General features: G+C 53.1%; 1 protein-coding gene across 1 annotated transcript; it reads right to left on the bottom strand.

The window, feature by feature from the left end:
* Positions 1-275: 275 nt before the first annotated feature.
* Positions 276-5952, bottom strand: hao2 (hydroxyacid oxidase 2 (long chain)). Its single transcript, XM_018739874.2, has 8 exons — positions 5884-5952; positions 4544-4696; positions 3921-4072; positions 3249-3532; positions 2876-3094; positions 2631-2789; positions 1525-1594; positions 276-1218 (listed from the first exon to the last, which is right to left on the bottom strand). Exons 2-8 carry the CDS (start codon positions 4672-4674, stop codon positions 1163-1165), a joined length of 1071 nt encoding a protein of 356 aa, XP_018595390.1. The 5' UTR covers positions 4675-4696; positions 5884-5952; the 3' UTR covers positions 276-1162.
* Positions 5953-21510: the final 15558 nt, after the last annotated feature.

Here is a 21510-nt window from a genome sequence, read left to right on the forward strand (position 1 = left end):
TCTCTCACAGAACAGAAGCAATGGCCCATTTTATGAGCCACTTTAATACAGACACAAGTAAGAGACGCTCTACTTTACCGTGTTTCACACCGACATCCAGACACAATGAACACAGTTTGCACACCGTTCATTATTTTATTAGGCTTTATGTTGGTGGGAGGTGGGGGGGGTTGTGGGATCATAAACGTCTCTTCGTATCCCACCTGTTCCGCTCCCTTCGGAGGCAGGTGTGTGTGTGAACTGCGGGGACCAGGCGTCCCAACACACACACACACACACACACACACACACTGCTAAAACACGGAGCTGCGGCCGTCCGTCCATCCGATCGCTTGGCGGCGCCGTTGCCATGGTGACGCCCCGTCGCTGCGGCCGCTCTCCCGTCCCAGGCAGGAAAGGTGTTTTAAAAAGCAGTTCCACACCGTCGGCCCACGCTGCCCAGTTCATGTTAGCCCCCCTCCCCCCTCCACGGGGACACTGTGGATGCTAATATGCTAATTAGCATGAACCACGGGGAGGGGAGGGGAGGGGAGAGGCGGGGCGTATTTATGTAGAACACGGAAATCCAGCTAATAAAAAGCAACCTAATGTAAATAACGCCATACGCATCCAATCAGCTTCAGCCTGTCGCTCCTGCGTCACTGTTCACCCGGAAGCCCCGCCCACTTCGCGTGTCCCAGGACCACATGTAGGTAAAACACTGCTCCCGGGGCTCGACCTCATCACGCTCTGGTTTCAGCTCCGGCGACAGAACAGAAAACTCTCATTTTAATTGAAAGAAAAAAAAAATCACTGAATCAATTAATCAATTTCAAGAAGTCCGCTGGAAACCTACAGTCAGTCAAGTCGTCACACAAACTCTTTTTCCCATCATGCCTCAGTGTCTCCCGGTTTCAGGTGTTTGTTGAGAGAATGAGTTCCTTTTAAAGTGTCTCCCTCAAATGAGGACAATTTTCCTTCCCGTTGAACCTGTGACTGTTGAAACAGGACCACGTGGTCGCTGTGAGAACAGCCTACTGCTCTATATCTATAACTATCTATGTATCTCTATCTATAACTCTCTACATCTACAATTGTATCTATAAATCTATATCTACATATGATTAGAAGATCCACTGTGAACAAACTCGCTCCCTCGCTCCCCGGAGCCCCTGTTTCCAGGTTAAAGTTTGGAGAATTGGATGAGGTTCCTGTTGATTTCCGAGACGTTCCGGCAGCCTGCGGGGGGGGGGGGGGGAGGCAGACACAGAGCACAGTGTTGGAGTCACATGCTGATACAGTCCCCTGTGGGATCATCTTTAGTAATGTTGTGTCTGGAAAAATCCTGCCAAGCAGAGCTGACAGTTACTCACTTTGATCTGTTAACCACTGCGCCACCTGCTGCTCATTCATTGTCTCACGCTCACAAACGGCAGATTGGCAGTTAAGCTTTAAAGAAGTTAAAATGAAGCGTAAAGAACCACGGTACAGGGTGGCGCTGGAACGGCGCAGCAGTGATGACACCGACTGGCCGTCGACACTCACCGGCGAGAGCCATACACAGTCGGAACTCGTCGTTGAGGATCTGCAGGACCTCCCTGACGCCCTCTTCACCCTGATGGAGAGTCCGCTGAAGGTCACTGAAGGTCCAGCGACCAATTGACCGCCAGGATTATTTTCAGAGCTATAATTAATTTTACACAGTAGTGACAACAGCCCCAATTACCCATAAGCCCACGGAGTTACTCCAGGGTGGCCAAGTGGTTAAAGCATTGCACTTCAAACCCTACAGATGTTCTTGACTGCGATTTGAACCCAGCTCCTAGCGTCTGTTACTGAAGTCTGGAAAGTTTGTCATAATAACCAATACATCAAAGGTGCTAGAATCCAGGTTTAGTCTGTTAATGAAGAGTGGGTTCAAATCCCATCTCTGACACCAGTTCTGTTTTAGAGTTGTCATTTGATTGATTGATTGATTGATTTGTAGCAGTGTGCTGGACACACACACTCCGAGTGTGTTTCACAGTAATGTCTCCTCAGTGAAGACCACCTTACGTCCACAAGGGATGGTTGAGCTCTTTGTTTCTTTGTCAGGATGACCAAGGGGTCAAAGGCGCCAGACTCAAGGTGTGATACCTTTCCGAAACACGGGTGTTCTGGTCTCCGGATGGAGGCGTGGGGTCAGATCCCACTTCTGACAAGCTTCTAATTTTAAGGGCTTGTCAATGCAATTGAGTTCGAACCCAGTGCACCGTAATGATACATCATGGCTCTGTTTCACGTTATTGACCCAGTGAAGATGATCTTACGTTTAAACCTTTCGCAGCTTTATCACAGTGGCCTAGTGCAGACTCAAGCTTCTCTCCCATTCCACAAGATGTGTGTTCTGCTCTCTGGACGGAGATGTTGGTTCAAATCCCGCTGCTTTCTATGCAGGGTGCCGTGATCAGCCATGGAGCTACAGGCTTATTTCCCCATTTTTCGGACATTAACGTGACCCTACATGGTATTTCGACAGGCAGCAGTTTACGTCTCTCAGCTATTGAGAAGTTCATCACGTGATGCTTGCAACCTGCTGGACGGCGATGCCCTGAAAGCAGCGTTAGCAGCGGCTGCGCGGTGGACCGAGGGTTGTGGGAAACGTGTCGTACCTTGTAAGCCAGGCCCCACACGGCCGGTCGGCCAATGAAGACGCACTTGGCCCCGAGGGCCAGGGCCTTGAGCACGTCGCTTCCCGTGCGAATCCCCCCATCGAGGTAGACCTCGATCCTGCCCTGGACCGTGTCCACGATCTCGGAGAGCGCGTCGATCTGCGGGAAGCGGCAGAGGGTCGTGGGTTCGAGACCCGGAGGCAGGAAAGGCTGCCCGGAGGGCAAAGACAGAGGGAGCTCCTCACCGTGGCAGGGTCGCCGTCCAGCTGGCGCCCCCCGTGGTTGGACACGATGATGCCCTGGACGCCGTGCTCCACCGCCAGCTCGGCGTCCTCCTTGGTCAGGATGCCCTTGATGATGATGGGCAGCCGGGTGAGCGACTGGAGCCAGTAGATGTCCTTCCAGCTGATGGACGGGTCCAGCGTGTTGGCCGGCACTCCGTACTCCTCGGGACCGGCGTTCTCCTGCAGGGCGGCGACAGAGACGCTCGCGTTCATCGGTAATGTTGTGTGCTCAGGACGGTCAGATGGTCGAGCCCAGATTCACGCTGGTGAGAAGCTCTCAACGGGCCTCACGTGACCGCAACGTGACCGCAACACGACTTGGTCGGCCCGCTACCTCAAAGACTCCGTCGAAGTTCTTGACGCGCAGGTGCGGCGGCAGTTTGAACTGGTTGCGGATGTCGTTGCGGCGCTTGCCGGTGTACGGCACGTCCACGGTGAGCACGAGCGCCTGGTAGCCGAGCGCCTCCACGCGGTGCACGATCTGCTCCGACACCTTGCGGTTCCGGTAAACGTAGAGCTGGAACCAGCGGTAGCCGCCCGGCGCCGCCGCCACGATCTCCTCCACCGAGCAGGTCGAGTAGGTGCTGGTGATGTAGCAAGTGTTCACCGCCTCGGTGGCTGAGGGGGAGCAGGCAAAGTGTGGTAAAGAAAGGGCGAAAAGGGAGGGGGGGCAGTGTGTGGAAAACAAGAGTAACAGAAGGGGAGAAGAAAAGGGTGAGGGAAAAGTGTGGTAAAACAGAGTAAAAAGAGAGAACTGTCACTTTCTGCAGGAGACACACACAAGACATCATGTATGAACCACAATATTCACCTTAACACCCCCCATCTGTGTGTATTTTACCACATTTACTCTACGCACAGCCTTATTTAGCCAGTGAGAACCCAGAACAACACACACACACACACACACACACACATTGAGAAACACACTTTTACTTTCAACTGTACTGTGGTGCGAAGGGCAGCAGGGGGCGCAGTGGTGAGCGCCTCTCTCCTTGCCTCTCACCTCTGGCTGTCGCCACCTCACCCTCGTGCCACGCCAGGCAGTGGAAGGCTGTGGGAGCGATGCCCACGGGGAAGCTGATCTCCGTACCCTGTACCGTGGTGCGAGTGTCACACACGGAAACGTCGCGCAGGATCCGAGGCCGCAGGCGGATTCTGGCACAGAGCGCAAGACGGAAAACTGCGGTGAGGGACCGGCAGGGGGCGCTAGTGAGCGGTACACTGCAGTGTTGGGGGTCAACATTGGGCAGCAGGTGGCGTGGCGGTTAGAACCGCCACCTTTAAACCAAAATACCCAGGTTTGAACCCCATCTCCTACTGTAATACCCTTGAGGAAGGTACTTACCCTGAATTGATACGGTAAAAATTCACCTGCTCTATGAATGAGTAAATCATTGTAAGCAGTGTAACACATTAAGTTTCTATGTAGAAAACCTCGTTGCGTAGTGGTTATAGCTGCTGCCTTTGGACCCAAAGGTTGCAGGTTTGAATCCCCCCTCCAGCTGTAGCACCCTTGAGTAAGGTACTTACCCTAAATTACTTTAGTTGCTTTAGAGAAAAGTGTGAGATAAAGACAAACATGTGCGTATGCAAATGAGATGTAAATATGTTGGGCTGCAGCGGTACCGTTTGAACGCCAGCAGGTTGTCGTCCCGCGTGCAGCACTCGTCGGCTCCCGCTGCGTAGTAATCCCACGTGGCCTTGGACAGGTGCTCCTTGGCGTACTCCTCGAAGTCGGTGAGGCAGACCATCGCCATCTCGGAACACTGCGCCCCCTCTCTGCGGCACAGAGTCACCGTCACCGGAACCGCACAACAACCGTACGAACACAACTAGGGCTGGAAGTCTGTTTGTAACTCATTTTGTCTGTAACTCCAACGTTACTTTTACCAGCAAGTCATAATCAGGGGCTCGTTCACCCAGTATCATTAACCGCTTGTCCACCTCAGGGTCATGGTGCTCTGGCGCCTATCCCAGACGCGCAGACACTTGGCCGAGCGGCGCACACCCCGGATGGGACGCCGCTCCATTGCAGGGTGAGTCAAACTCCGCGAAAGGCTAATAATTCACATATCGCTCCATGAAGTAGGTTCTGTTTAAACTTCACATGAGGGTTTTATTAACTAAAAAGTACTTGGAACTATTTTACTAATTTATATTATTATATTATATTATAATATTAGGGGCTGCGGTGGCGCAGTGGGTTGGACCGGGTCCTGCTCTCTAGTGGGTCTGGGGTTCGAGTCCCGCTTGGGGTGCCTTGCGGCCGACTGGCGTCCCGTCCTGGGTGTGTCCCCTCCCCCTCCGGCCTTCCGCCCTGTGTTGCTGGGTGGGCTCTGGTTCCCCGCGACCCTGTATGGGATGAGCGGTTCTGAAAGTGTGTGTGTGTGTGTGTGTGTGTGTGTGTGTGTGTGTGTGTGTGTGTGTGTATTAAATATTAAAACTAACGTGACTCTTGGTCCCCATAAAGTCCTGTTCAACACCAGTTCCTATGAACGCGGTTAACGTTCCTCATGTTGTTGCTGATCGGTGGCACTCAGAGATAGAAGACAGGAGCAGTAAACACTGTGGAAGTGAACTGAATTAACATGGTACTGTATCACACTGCTCTACTGTTAGGTGCTCTTTACTGCCCCCTATTGGCTGGGGGGGGGGTGAACACAGATCGCGTTCACTCCAGGACAGACGGGCGTTTGAGAAAACAGATAAAGGGAAAACGATGCGACAGGAAGTATAAAAAAGAGTAAGAAGTTTGTATCTTTGAAAGTCTGTAAGAGGAGGAGCTGCTGGGGGTCAGTGGTCAGTGACCACTGTTTATTCACTGTACACTGCCTTATTGAAATGCAGCACAGCCTCCTCTCATTAGCAGTGGACGGTTACTATGATTTTATCAATAAACACTTACATACACACACACACACACACACACACACACACACACACACACACAGAGTTCACAACTGTACCTCAGCAGTTCAAAACGAGTGAAACGAAATTCTCTCCTCGTGTCCGGCTGCCCGTGCTGCTGTGTTCCATTTGGTGTATGCCCACACACACACACACACACACACACCCTTTGTGCCCCCAGCTGCACTTTGAGCCCTCGCACAGTGAGCCACAGCACTGACCTTTTGGAACTAGACCGCAAAACAACGAGTAAAAGTTTGCTCCTCTTCCGAGACCCGCCAGAGCCGGCCTGTGTGCTCAACACACATCAGTGTGTGTAAACACACCCAAGCGGACGGTGTGGCCTTTAGTCGGTCAGCCCAGGTAAACCAATGCGGTAAACACCCTGGTTTTACATCCTGTGTGATAAGTGGACTCTGTGGCCGTTCACTGCTGTCCGGCTGCACGTGCGGCTCAATAGAGGCTGGTTGGGTTGTGTGTGTGTGTGTGTGTGTGTGTGTGTGTGTGTGTCTGTCTGTCTGCGGGGCAGCAGCCCAGGGCCACTGACAGCGCCTTTGTGTCCCTCAATAAAGTGGAATCACACAGATGAACAATGGCAGGGAATGCGACCCCTGGCACTCCCCCACGCCTTTATCCACCCTCGCGCACGTGTGTGTGTGTGTGTGTGTCTGTGTCTGTGACTGTTCATGTAACAGTGTTTTTGTGTGTGTCTCAATGTGTGCATGTGACTCTGTGTGACTGCATGTCCTTCGCTGGCTCTAAATGTGCTGATGGGTCAGAGTGCAACACGCAATACCGACCTGCACGTGTTCGCACCGCACACCACACACTCTGCTCTTTACACGCCAACCCCACTCAGCACAACACACCTTCCTCAAACACAGTCCGTCAGAGAGCGGGGACGACTGCCGACGACGATCGAAACGGCGCTTTCGACCCCCTCTAAATGCCTTCGAGCGCGAGACCCTGAGTGGCGCCCCCTGCTGTCGGCCCCTCTGCTGCTCCGGTATGGTGGCTGCGGGGACGCGAACCCGTCCCGAGTCCCTACGCATGTTCCCGTTGGACCGCACGCCCCCTCCACCGCTGCGCTCGGTGTCGTCATCAACGACGGTTTAAACGCTGCTCGCCGGGAGCTCACCTGTTACAGTTGCTGATGTTCATTCTCTCGGCGGGAATTCGGCAGGTCAAAGGTCATAATCTGGAAAATACAACGTCATTCATTCCCTCGTCTGACACTTTCTCCAGAGCAGCTCACAGTGTTCCCTTCTCACACGAAACCCCTTACATCGATTTACCCACTTTGCCCAGGGCCATTTTTACTGTACCGAATCAGGTTAAGTCCCGTCATCAAGGGTCAAACAGCAGGAGGTGGGATTTGAACCCGGGACTGATAGGCAGCAGCTGAAAGCACTGCACCTCCTGCTGCTTCTCCAACGTTCTCTGGGCCTCCTGGAACATGGTAAATCCCCGTATACCTGCGTGTACATCTCCATCTTGGCGAAAGTCATTGAGATTTTTGATCTACGCAACCCAGGTTGTCCTAAATCGAACCCACGACCCCACCTGTTTAGTCCTATTGCCCTGTTTTTATATGCTCTTTTATATGGAGCATATACTTGTATATATACAGTTTGTTTGCTTCATATAGTACAAATAATGCACACTTTATATATATATGTATATATATACACTGTATATACATATACTTTTGAACATGCATACTTTTAACTTTTAAATATATACCTGCATATTTCTGTACACACGTACATGAACACAACACACAGGTTTACACTTCCGTTTGGTCACGTCTCTCGAAAGAGTTACTATTACGAGTTATTCATGTTCGACCGTGACCGCGGTGCGTGTGACCCGTTCGCACTAGAGGGCAGTGGTTCTTCAGGAAAGACCGAGACGAGGTCTTGGGAGGAGCCCCACAGGCCTAGGCCCAGCGCTCATCTCCACGGAAACGGCACGGGCCCGGCGGTTCCACTCGTACCGGAGCCGCCGCCTCCCCGTGACCGACTGTGAACGCCGAGCTCTGAGAACACGCACGAATATAAACTATGAATATGAACATGAAACTATGAGCGTCAATAAATTCAGGTGACTGAACAAAAACACGGAGCTGCTGACGTGTGTGTTGAGTGTCGCTCGCTGTGCCGCACGTGACACCTTTTCCTTCCTTGCGGTACAGTATCGGTTCCAATAACTGCCCCATGATTATTGAAATGGGCTTTGAGTTCTGCGAACGTCGTCCTGCTCACTCGCACCTCTAGAAATGACGGCAGATAATAAAAATTGATTAATATGGAGGAACGAGTTGGTTCTACCCATTACTGTATTGCGATTGGTCATCATCATTATTATTATTAGTCCAAAATCGAACCCGCGACCCCCCTCCAAACTGCCGACTCCACCTGTTTAACTCATATTGTTCTGTGTTTATACTCTATATACAGAGTTATAAACACATGGCTGCTGTTGTCATGATTATTATTATTATTATTATTATTATTATTGGAGGTTGTACTTTATGCTGTGGCCCCTGCGGCTCCCGCGGCCCTTTGTGGTGCCTCATTCAAATTATCGCGCGCCGCTTATTCAGGTGCTTTCAGTGCGTTGGGGCGCCGGGTTCTGAGGGAACGCTTCTGGAATGGCGCCCGGGTGCGACAGCCCAGCCTGGCGGCAGCACGACCCGTCTGTTTCCCGGTGCGGCGCGGGTGCGAGGCTCAACTGGGGCCCTGACGCATCGGCCCTGTTTCTCCCTCCCTCCCTCCCGCCGAGCATCTCCCCGACGTCTGAGTGTCCCACCGGGACGCTTCAACGGGCTCGATTTTGCCTGGCCCATATTGCCCCTCTGACGCCCCCCTTCCCCGTCCCCGGGAGGGATGCGACCCACCCACCCAGCGGTGCCGCCCCCGGCGCAACGAGGCTCTCACCTTCTCGTCGGAGCTCCTCTCGCTGCTGCTGCTGCTCTCGACCGCGTGTCACCGGCTTCTTCTCTCGAGGGGATGGATGTGTCCAACTGTCCATTGGTCGTCCCTGAGCTGCTGCCCCCCTTTTGTCTCCGTCCTCACACACACACACACACACACTCGCGCGCGCGCGCGCACACACGCGCGGTGGCCGTCAGCACTACAGGGGTCACTGTTTCCTTTGTGTGGGGCTGAAAAAGGGGGCCGAGTGCCGGTCCTTTGTGTGGCTCTGTGTAGTGACCGGACCCCCTCAGGTAAACCCACCTGACTCGTCCCGTCCACATCAGCACACACAGCTTCCTTCTCACCTCGTTTTACTCTATTGCTGGGACAGTTTAAATTAAGGCTCTCAATCAAGGGATTTGAACCTGTAACCTTTTCCTTTGGACCAGAACCAGTAAATCACCATATGGGCCCGAGGGCTTTATGGAGTTACTGTACGGTTCCCAATATCCATATATTCATGTGTATGCAACCGGAACTAGTGCTGCACCTTCCTTGGGTTCGACTGCAATGACTCTCCAGAGTGTTGGACCGTGAGACAGAACCAGAACAAAACACTAAAACCAGGTAGGAGAGATGAACTGGGAAGCCAGTTGACCTCAGCTCCTCCCACCAATCCTGTGCTCCTCCCCAACTCTCAGCCCCTCCCCTAAACCCTCAGCCCCTCCCACCAACCCATCAGCCCCTCCCACCAATCCTCAGCTCCTCCCCCCAACCTGCCAACTCCTTCTCCAACCCTCAGCTCCACTCACCAATCCTGTGCTCCTCCCCTAAACCCTCAGCCCCTCCCACCAACCCATCAGCTCCTCCCACTAATCCTCAGCTCCTCCTACCAATCCTCAGCTCCTCCCCCCAACTTGCCAACTCCTTCTCCAACCCTCAGCTCCTCCCCCAAAAAACCCTCAGCTCCACCCACCAATCCTGTGCTCCTCCCCAACTCTCAGCTCCTCCCCTAAACCATCAGCTCCTCCCACCAATCCTCTGCTCCTCCCCTGACCCATCAACTCCCCCCCATCCCTCAGCTCCTCCCTCATTCTTACCCACAGTTTGAGTTTATTACGATTCTAATAGTGGAACTCATTCAATAAGCAGTTCAGTCATCAGCTCAGCATCCAGTCCAGCCAGAGGGACGAGGACCAGGACAAGAACAATGTCCTCAGAGTCCCACCCCATGTCACGCTGTCCAGGTGGAACAGCATCTGTCTGTTCAATGTCCACAGACCAACACTGCAAGTGTACATGGGACAGAAATACTGCAGTGCGCTGTGATTTCATCGGTGGAATGGGGTGGACACAGAGGACGCTGTCTTCAGGGGTGTCCCTGGTGCGCCAGGCTGAACCGACACGTGGGGTCCGGGGTGGAAGGTGCGTCGGCTGCTCGCCCACGCAGCTGCTGCTCTTATGACGGGACACTGATAAGATCACTGTCGGTGGACCGGCGTGGCCACGGGGGGGGCGTCCTGGACACGAGGGGTGTGCCGTGTGCCACGTGAAAGCGTGAAAGCGTGCGAAACGTGTTCTTCACACACAGCCACGGGGATCAATGGCTGCCATGTGTCTCCCATGAATCCCGTGTGTCCCGGGTTTGAGAGCTTGCAGCTGAAGGAGCCTTTTTAGTGTCGGTTTTACAGGATGACCGCGGTCTCTGAAGGGCTGCCAGCAGCACCGCGTCCTGCCATTGCCCCGCCCCCCATGGTGCTGTAGGGCTCCGTCCCTTCAGAGCTACATGCCTCCCTAGGATCTGTCCCCCAAACATTTACACTGACTTTTATTCATCTAACAGTCGCTTCTCTCCAAAATGAGATACAAACCAGAGTAAAGACGGATTATGGACACGCAGCCTGTGTGTCTGACACCACCATGTTGCTGGTTCACATCCCTCCAGTAGCACCTATATGAGTGAGATTTGGATAGAAAATACATAGATACTCAATGCAGATGGTGTTGAACTCATTGATGGAGCTGTCAGGAGATCAGGAGAGAAGTGGCTCTGAAGGATATGGATTTGAGGCCCATTGTGAATGAGGGAGGGATTCAGCAGCTCTGAGGGACACAGGGAGCTCCTTCCGCTACATCGGGCCAAAACTGAGCATCTTTGACCTTTTGATTTTGGACCCTGCTGAGTGAGACCACCAAGCAACCAGAGGTGGAGGAGCTCGGTGCCCTTGCTGAGCTATAGGGAGTGACCAGATCCAGTAGGTATTGGGGTTCAGGTCCTTTGACCACCTTGTAGAGCGTAACCAGAGTGTTGGACTTGATAGGGGCAGAAAGAGAAAGTCAATGGGGAGGGACAATGAGGGGAGACACATCTTCTCAGAGTTGTGTTCCACACATTCATGTGTCAACTCAGGACAGTGGGATCACACACACATGCGCACACACACACACACGGTGATGGTTCCCACAGGACATCCCAGTCATTTTGATGGCATCATTTCTGGTATCCGGTGCTCACTTGGCCTGTTGATCAGCTCCTCTCAGTGGTGTCAGTGGTTCAACCCCCCCCCCCCAACCCCCGCTGTGTTACAGCTGCCGGGTGTTTCATTAAGGGACCTGTGAAGTGACGGAAACCATGTCCCCTGTCTGCAGGGCTTTGGCAGGAGGTGGCAGCCACCCCCCCCCCCCCCCCGCTTCGTGGTTGTGGTTCTGCACTGCGGTTCCCTGATCCGTCTTGGACCTCAGTACATCAGGGGTTCTCGACATCTCTGGGTGCCATGGTTTCCACATTGCCCCAGCTTTCTATGTGTGTGCGTCTGTGTGTGTGTGTGTGTGAGTGTGTGGAATGCTGGCAGACCCCCTCGCTTTATGAGTTTTAAACTAAGCGCAGCGACTGCGTGTCAAGATGGGATCCGCTGGTAGCAATTAAAGACCCAGTCAAACTGACTTGCCCCCCGCCCCCCACCCACCCCCCACCACCCCGCCCCTCGTGCTCCGTCGCCTCGTCCCGGTTAGCTTTGTCGCTAATGCACAGTACAGGCAGTGAAGCGGTCGAGGAGAAGGTGCCGGAAGGAGACGGACGCCCTCGCTCATGTGAAGCCCAGATTCCATCCTTGTCCTGGGTCCAAAGTGTCCCCCAGCTCAGAGGAAGCATTTTCCTGGGGGGGTTTGTGGCAAGAAGGAGGAAATGTTTCTGCTGCCCCCCCCCCCACACACACACACGCATATTTAATTTTCAGCAGTTCGCTTTGACCGCAAACTCGACCGTGTTTATTCCTCACCTTCAGAAGGACCGTCGAGCAAGATCGGTCGCCTGTGTGCGGCGATGGAGTGACCCACTACTCAGTGGGTCTTGTTCCTCAACCACTTGGGCTCACTTGAGGTTTTCTGTTCATTGTCCCTCCTTTTTACCTTGACTTACCCGGGTTGTCGTCAGACATCTCGTATGAGGACCGTTACTGGACCGCGTAGTCTGGTTCAGGTGCCCAGCAGACTTTAGAGCCGGACCATGATGGTGGAGGATTATTATAATTCATCCTCACGGGTGCTGGCTGATAGCAAGGCATGCGCGCGCATGCACACACACACGCACACACACACATAACTCAGGATGCAAATTCTCAGCTGGATTTCAGCCCCTTATTTTCTGCATATTTCAGTTTCATGAAAAAAATTATAAAAAGAAGTTGCTGTCAGAAATTCCTTTGACTGCATTTGACTGAGCGGAGCGTCGGCCCAGATGGTGCTGAACGTATTGAATTTAAAGCCCTTCTGTTCTCCATCCCTCGCATCGTTTGGGGTCCAATCCCCAGGGTGCCGATCTCAGAACCCTGCAGGGGCCGCTCTTTGAGCACTAAGGTACCGGATCATGTGCGAACAACTTATTCCCTGGAAACATCAACTTTCCGTTCCTGACTGAGACGGACGTTCGGCGCCCGGGTTCGACCGGACCCCCGCAGGCCCGATGGGTTCTGCTGCAGCTCCTTCTCTCTACAGGACAGCAGAACCACGTGGCCCTTCATTTGACCGTCTCTGAATTGACTCTGACTGGTGTGTCTGGGTGGCACAAGGGGGAGCACTGGGGCCTTACAGCTCCTGGGCTGTGGGTTCAATTCCAGCTCTGTTTATGTGGAGTTTGCATGGGTTTGTTCCAGGTGCTCTGGTTTCCTCCCACAGTCTAGAGCCACATAGCTTAGATGGATTGGTGGCTCTACACTGTGTGTGTGTGTGTGTGTGTGTGTGTGTGTGTGTGTGTGTGTGTGTTGTACTGCTCTGCCGTACAGATGTGTCAGTGACTGTAGGCACTTTACCACAGTATACCTGGATGCAGGTGTCCCATAAACACCAATTAATGATCAGATCAATTAATCACAGAGTGCCAATAATTATTGGAGAGAAGTTTCTACTCAATTAATAAATGTCATTTATTTGCAGAATGAGCTCAGGAGCCAAGAGCTTCTCTGTCTGCTCCCCCCCCTACCCCCATGTACTGGATGTTTCTCACGCTCCCTCTGTCTCTGTCTGCCTGTGTGTGTGTGTGTGTGTGTGTGTGTGTGTGTGTGTGTGTGTGTGTGTGAAATTTCCTTGCTTCGACACACTTGGACCCCATTTGCGTTTACATGAAGCGATAAAAATTGAATTAGACTTTTTTCACAAGCTGTTGTGAAACCCTGACAGTCCTGGGGGGCCGTGAGGACGCGGGGGGTAAATGTTTAATAAAACACTGTATCTGTGTGTGTGTGTGTGTGTGTGTGTGTGTGTGTGTGTGTGTGTGAGACAGCGCTAAGCTCTATGTCCTGCCATATGTGACCGCCCTCACCTGAGTGCCCCTTTTACCCAGAATGCACCCTGGTACAGCAAGAAGCCAAGAGCACAGAGCCGGGCCCAAACATACACCTCGACAGTGTTACAAACTGACCCTGTGATCTTACTCTGCACTGATACAGTAAACGTTACCCTGTTGTGTAAACAGGTTAATCACTGTTGGTGGCTTAGTGGAAAAACTTTTATTAAAGAAATAAATGCAAGTACAGGAAATATGAAAAGTAATATGATTCTAATACAATATAATAGTGTGATTTACAGCCTCCCAAAAGCACAGTGTGAGTTTTTACATCACTTGGGCATCCGGCCAATCAGAGCAGCCGCACGCTGCGCCAGTGTTGCCCGGTGACACACATCACACCACGGTGACCCCTGTCCCTCAGTGTTCAGCTACTTACACTGATTTACCCCTTGGCACCAAAGGATCATTTTTGCTGCCTCGATCAATAGAAATGCTGCAGGAGGTGGGATTTGAACCTCTGACCTCCTGGTCTACTGGTCTAAAGGCAGCAGCTCCACATACTGGACTGGAACTTGCGATCCTGAACGATGGGAACGCTCGCAATACCGCTGTAAAGAGTTTACCGCATCGACAGAGTTTCCTGTGTGTTCGCAGAGCGGAAACACACTAACGCGCCGGGCGCTGAACCTGGACGGACGCACCATAGGTCCGTGGACGCGGCACCCAGGCGAGACCCCCACGCCCCCAACCCAACCCCTGGTGCGCATAGAGTTGGTTGCCGTGCCAACGACAGCTGTCCATCAGCGGGCCGCTCTAATCGCTAAAAGATGAGCGCACATCTGGTCAGCAGCGCAGGGTGCGCGTCACACAAAGGGCTCTTCATGCGAATAAAAGCCACACGTCAGTTGTGCTTCTTTCATTCCTGCGCAGCAGAAATTTATGAACTCGTCACGACGGGGCAGGGAGGGGGACAGCGAGACGCACGTGTGAGTCCGGCGTCCTGCGTCCGGCGGCCGCGTCGCAGGGGTTCCGCTTAGCGGCGCTGACAGCGATGAAGCCCCGGGGTGGAAACCTGCGGCCGGCGGGGGCGGCGGCCGGGCAAACTTCAAAGAGAGGGCGAGGGTGGGGGTTTGGGGGGGGGGGGGTGCACGGTATAGCACGGTAAATGGGAAGCAGGAGGAGCGGGGCTGAGTGGGAAAGAGGGGTGGGGGGGGGTGGGGGTTCACCACCACACAGGCGTCCTGGCCCATCGGTGTGTGTGCTGTGTGATGTGTGGTGTGTGCTGCCTATCTGTCTATCTATCTATCTATTTGGGTCCTGATCAACACTGTTACTCCCATTCTTCTATAAAAAGGAATCTGTGACCTACAGACGCTTTTTTATGACAGATTTTAAGGATTCAACGACAGCGATGCCCCCGCAGTGCACCCAGCGCTCTTTCAGATCCGAGCCCAGAGTTGGAACGCCGCACAGGAGCCGGTTAACGCTCCTCTGCCGGAGATTGATCGATCCCCTGCTGAGACAGCAATGTAGCAGTTCACAGCAGGCGGGTAACCCGAAGGTCGTCGGTTCAAGTCCCAGGAGGCGCTCTGATGCGGTGTGCCGGAGAGACGTATATGAGGTGAAAGGAAGCGGGGCTGTGTGGGAGTTAGCGAGGCAGCTAAGTGCTAAGTCCTAGTGGTGTCCTGTCCTATCGGTCCACCTGAGTGACCAGCAGGTTTGACCACGACCGCAAGGAAACCGGAACGAGCGGTTTGTGCGCGACGTTCGCCTATGATGTGCTGCGCCGCCCTGCGAATAGCTGTAACGGTGGGGGGCGGGGGGGCCACTGCACTCGTGCACCTGTCCACCAGCTGCGGGGCTTCCCCCGCTGACAGATTTACAGGTGTTCCCAGGTGCGCTCTCAATCTGCGGGGATTAGCGGGAACCCTGTTCGCCTGTCAGCTACAAGCGGACCCGGGTTCCAGCGCTCAGTCAGCAGGTGAGTCGTGCGAGGGCTGCGACTGGGAGGCCGCGCTGCACACGTGCGCGTCGGAGACGGCGGCGAGCGTTCATACGGTGTTCGCGCAGCTCCGTAACAGATGTGGGCGACCGGCGTTGCTGCGGTTCACGGGCCGTCACGGGCCGTGGGTCGGTCACGCTGAGTGACGATAGGGCCGGCAGGGGGCGCCGCCGCCGCTCATCCTCTCATCTGACGCTTTCGTCCAAAGCAGCTTCAGTGTTTGAACTCTTTACACTGATTTACCCATTTGTACTACAAGGTCATTTTTACTAGTCCCACCGGTGCGCCAGCAGGTGGCGCTGCGGTTGGAGCTGCTGCTTGTGGAGCTGCTGCTTGTGGAGCTGCAGGTTCGGATCCCGCCTTCTACTGTATTACCTTTGATCCAGGTACTTACCCTGAGAGTGTAAAAATTACCGTGCTGCCTACGGTCTCCCCAGAGAGCAGGAACACGCTGACCCTGCAACAGAAAACCTAAATGAGAACGTTGAGGTGAGACGTTAACGTTCGGAGGCAAAACTCGTACCCGGAGCCCCTTCGGAGGCACGAGGCGAGTCTCCTCGTGTGGAAGCGAGGAAAAGAAATACCGCGGTGGAGGAGAGGCTGGCCTCGGGCGCGAGCCGCGCTAAGGGGGGTGCGAACAGGCCGCCCCTCCTCCTCGGAGAGCGAGGCCTAATGAGGGAAGGCCTCTTGCTGTCGGCGGCTCGGCTCGGCTCGGCGTTGCGCTGGGGCCTCGCACCCGGCCCGGGGTGGAGGAAATCAACACCAGCTGTGCGGAGGAACAAGGGGGAAAAAAGTCATTCTTTAAATACATATTTCTTTTTGCATCACTTCGGCGTGTGTGTGCGTGTGCGCGTGTGTGCGTGTGTGCGTGTGTGTGTATGTGCGTGTGTGTGTGTGTGTGTGTGTGTGTGTGTGTGTGCGCGCGCTCGATGGCAGCACAGCTACCTTTGATCATTATCAGACACTTCTCTCCACAGTGAGGTATAAAATCAGGGTAAACAAAAGTATAAACAATGCAGAGCTTCTGACACAGACACTGGGTTATGGACACACAGCTTGTGTGCCTGACACCATCATGTTGCTGGTTCACATCCCTCCAGTAGTTCCTATATGAGTGAGATTCAAGTAGCAAAGACATAGATAATCATAGCAGATGGTGTTGGACTCATTTAAGAGCTGTCAGGAGATCAGGAGAGAAGGGGCTCTGAAGGAGATGGGGTCAAGACCCTTCTTCAATGTGGGAGGAATTCAGCAGGTGTGAGAGAAACAGGGAGCTCAATCCACCACATCGGGGCTGAAACTGAAAACCTTCAGACTTTTGATTTTGGACCCTTGAGTGAGACCACCAAGCAGCCAGAGGTGGAGGAGCTCAGTGCTCTTGCTGGGCTGTAGGGAGTGACCAGGTCCGGTAGGTTGTGCTGTTCAGATCCTTTGGCTGTCATCATCATCATCATCATCATTATTATTGTTGTTGGCAAGTGACAACTGTGCTCCAGTCGGGACGACGCACTGAACTTTTTACACATACTCACGTGTGATATCTTCGCCTCTCTTCTCGTGTGGGACGTGTGCCACAAATGACCTCCGTCGTCACGCTTACCTGCGATTCCAGAACATCCCGGAATCGATAAAATCGAGACGTTTGCTTTGGTGCCGCCAGTGAAAAGTGAAGGCGGCAGGACGGAAGTGCCGTGGGTCCGGGGTGCGAGCACTAAGCCGTAGAGTCAGCCACGCCTGGACCCCCTCGGGCCCTGATCAACAACCCACTGACGCAGCATCCCCTCGGTGTCAACATCCACTTGACCCCCCTGCCCCCCCCAAGAGGACCCAGGCAATCCTCACCCCCCCCAGAGGACCCTCCCCTCTGCACTCTGCGTTTTATTCTCTCCCCCCGTCGTGCACAGCTGTATTTCCCTGTGAATTGTGCTCTCAGCAGTTCCCCAGGACACCGTCTGTGCGAGAAGCGCTGCACCCGGGTTCGACCGTTGCCCCGGCCCTCGTCCTCCTCCCCACCGTGCCTCTCGGTCCCAGAGGTGGGACGGGTCGGGGTTAAACACAGCGGTTAACTGAGATGCGATTGAGCGTAACGTGAGTCAGCCCTAAGTGCTTTTAATTAGTCGGTGGGGTTGGGGGGGGGGGTCTGCGGGGTCGGGTTTTACCCACCGGGTGCCAGTTCAGTTCACCGTGTTTCAAAATACGCCGAACCCTCATAGAACAGGGTCCTGAACGACGAGAAGCCAACAGTCTATGAAAATACAGACCTTTCTTCACACAACAGGCTTATTATTCAGCACAACAGCATTTCTGCCCACAAAGTGCTCACTGTATGTCCAGAGAGGAGGAAAACGAGGTGATAGAGGAACGGTCACTCGCTCGGTCATCCTTTGCTCTCTGTGGCAGGTTTTTAAAGGGAACATTTCAGTGCCAGTGCAGGTCACCTTGTACACCGGTAAAAATCTCTCCCGCGAGGGATCATGGATCAGTCAGAGAAAGTGGAGGCGACAAATATGATTAATAAGTCCCTTTGGACCAGGGGCCGGCGGTCAGTCCGCCCGCAGAGCAGTCGTTGCTGTAAGGACAGTTTGAGGTGCATCCGGAGGACGTAAAGGGAGCGCTCACCAGTGAAGCACTTCTTCAGAATGAGAACCTCATTGTTTAAAGCGCCAGCTGCACAGGAACAGAGTGAAACAACAGAGTAAAACATCTTCCTTATAAATAAGGTCTAATGCACAATAATTTATAATTAAGATAAAGATAATAAAAGAGGCTCTAAAAATACCAACAAATTTCAGTTGATTTCAACAAATTAACCCTTTTATTTGAGGTGGGTGTATTTAGCCCAATATAGCAAAGAAAAAAGAAAAAAAAAAAAGAAGAATAATTGATTATTATTATTATTATTATTATGGGGGGAGTGCGGTGGCGCAGCGGGTTGGACCGGGTCCTGCTCTCCGGTGGGTCTGGGGTTCAAGTCCCGCTTGGGGTGCCTTGCGATGGACTGGCGTCCCGTCCTGGGTGTGTCCCCTCCCCCTCCGGCCTTACGCCCTGAGTTGCCGGGTAGGCTCCGGTTCCCCGCGACCCTGTATGGGACAAGCGGTTCTGAAATGTGTGTGTGTATTATTATTATTATTACATCAACATTTACATATATGACTTATATATCAAAATATTTACAGGTCCACAGTAGGGACCACAGACAGTGGAGGCGTAAAAACTTTTATCTTTAGAAGTTGTTGAGGTTGTTGGTTTAAATCCTGGACACTGACCTTTACTGATGCAGATAAATAATCTTGTTATTTGAGAAATGGATGTATTCAGTCCAGTATAAGAAAGAAAAAAATATAACAACAACAACAACAATAATAATAATAATAATAATAATGTTCACGGGTCAGTGTGGAGTAGCAGTCAGTCAACACTGAACTCTGGACCTGAGGATACAGTAAATATGCTGCTTTATATATGAATAAAATTATACTGTTCCCTGAAATCTGGAAGCTGAGCTTGGCAGTGCAGATGTGCCAACTTGTGATGGTATCCGCACACACACACACACACACACACACACACACACACACACAGACACACACACATACAGAAAGAATCAGTTAAAGTCGTGATAAATGCCCAGGCTGATGCTCGCCCTCTTTCTCTCTCTCTCTCTCTCTCTCTCTCTCTCTCTCTGGGTCTGGTTTCAATTTCTGGGAAGCGAAGCAGTTGTGAAAATGGAAATACTTTGCCTTGTAAACCCATTATTGTCCAGGATGTCCTGAAAATCCTGCCTTTATAACTTCATTTGTTTAGGACACTTTCTCGTTTCTCAACCACATAATCCTGCTTGTGAACAAAGGCTTAGCGCCGCACATAAACACTGTAACGGATCCCCTATTAGAAAAACACATATCCATAGAAATATATATACATTAAGCGAAGGCGCACTGGCCAATTTTTTCCAGATGGCATCAATAGATCATATTATTTACATATATGGTATTGGGTTTCCACGGCAACCCGGCTCAGTTTTTCACCAGCTGCCTCAGCGGGACTCGCAGAGGGCAGCCCTTTGTCCCGGGGACGAGGAAGCACCCGCCCCCCCGCCCCCAACAGGTCACGCCTGTCCGTGGACACCCACGGGCCTCGGCGTGCTTTTAGTCCACCCTGCAAGCGCGGAGCTCGGCTCGTTTGCCGAGGCACGACGGGTGGCTGGCGGCGAACCCCGCTCTCTCTCGCTCCCTCCATCTCGCCCGCTCCTTTTTCCGCACGGTCACGGGCGGTTATAGGCTTCCCTTTCCATCCAAATGTCTCTGTCCATCAGGGTACCGCCGATCGGGCCTCTCGACGACGCTCCGCCGCAGCCCCTCCCCTAGGGGGCGCCGGTCACCTGGGGAAAGGGCGCCGCGTCCCTCCCGCTTCTGGGGCCACGCTGAAAAAGAGGGAAAACAATGACATAATCTCAATACAATGTCTTATGAAACTGTACATGGCCCCAAAGCTGATTACTGATTGCTGTGAATATGAAGCAAATATTGTAATCATTTTCAAAGATTGCTTCCATCGCTTCCGCCACATGCGCATGGATGTGGCGTGAACTTGGCGAGGGCGTTTGACGACGCTGCGAATCAGTGCCCTTTCAAAGGCCCCCCTTTCCTTGCTTGGCCGCGGTTCAAGCCACCAAATTTCCCCCCCCGCTTGATTATTTGGGCACAAGAGGCCGAGCGGCGTGTTGCGTGAAACACTAAACGGCAACGCCGACATCCCACCACATATTAATAAGCCGCTTTTGTTCCAGCGCCGGCGCTGCAACACGATGCTCGCAAGCTGCTCAACAGACCGTGAAACCGAAGACGTTGGCGGGAAATGTCTCGAGGGCACATTCTGTGTTCCAGTCTCTTTCCCAGCGTGCAGCCAGACCCAGGCACAGCGCAGAGCACGTGTGGAACGATGGTCGGTCATGATCGTGACCCCATGACCTTGCGATTGGACAGCGGGCAGAATGTGGGAGCACAGCCCTGCGCTTAGCTAGAGATGGGATGCAAACTCACACTCTCATGTAGGGCCATTGGGTGGGAGGTGAACCCATGATCTTGTGATCAGACAGCGAGAGGAATATAAGCTCCTGATTATGTAGAGAAGGGACATGAACTCACACCCTCATGTAGGGTCATTGGGAGACATGTGAACCCATGACCCCTTGATCAGACAGCGAGTGGAACGTAAGCTCCTGCTAAGGTAGAGAAGGGATATGAACCCTTGCAGAGGGCCGATGGGTAATAATGTGGGTTAAGATAGCAGCAGTTGATCCTCCACACCAGCAGGGGGCGCCGACACGACTCGCAGTGATCAGATGTTTCCAGCTTCCTTCCACTTCTGAAATGTTTCCCTCCGAACCCTGAGTCCTGAGTCACTTCCTCTGCAAGGAGAACCTTCTGAAGGATGAGCGAAAGCTGGGTTTCTGTGGTTCTCCAGTAGGATAGTTGGTCAGTACCATGGTAAGGAGTGCATTACCTTGTCATGGACACACCCCTGATGTGTGTGTGTGCACATGTGGCCCCATCAAACACCCCCCTCCCCTCATTAAAACCCCCTCTGTGGGGCAGGTGGTGAAGGGGGGGGCACCTGTGCACCTCCCCCCCCCTCCCCCAGGGTATAGTGTCGCCCCACATGTTCATAACAGCAAAACATGAGGTTGGGGCAGTCAGTGCTGTCAATGTTGATGATGTCATTGTACCACACTGAGTGTCATTATACCATGTTACTCACCCATGATGATGGTGTCATTGTACCATGATGATGATGTCATTGTACCATGCTGAGGTGTCAATGCACGCAAGCTCCGCCCACCACATCAGGGCAATGAAGGGCTCTGTCGTACTCGGGACCGAGCCCATGAGACTGAGCTCGAGAGGCTGCCGGTGGGGTCCATGTGCGCCGGATCCCCCCCTCCCCTCCCCTCCCCTCCCCTGTTGCCCCCCCACAATTAGCG

This window comes from Scleropages formosus, chromosome 14 (assembly GCF_900964775.1).
Source record: "Scleropages formosus chromosome 14, fSclFor1.1, whole genome shotgun sequence".
Classification (NCBI taxonomy): Eukaryota; Metazoa; Chordata; class Actinopteri; order Osteoglossiformes; family Osteoglossidae; genus Scleropages; species Scleropages formosus.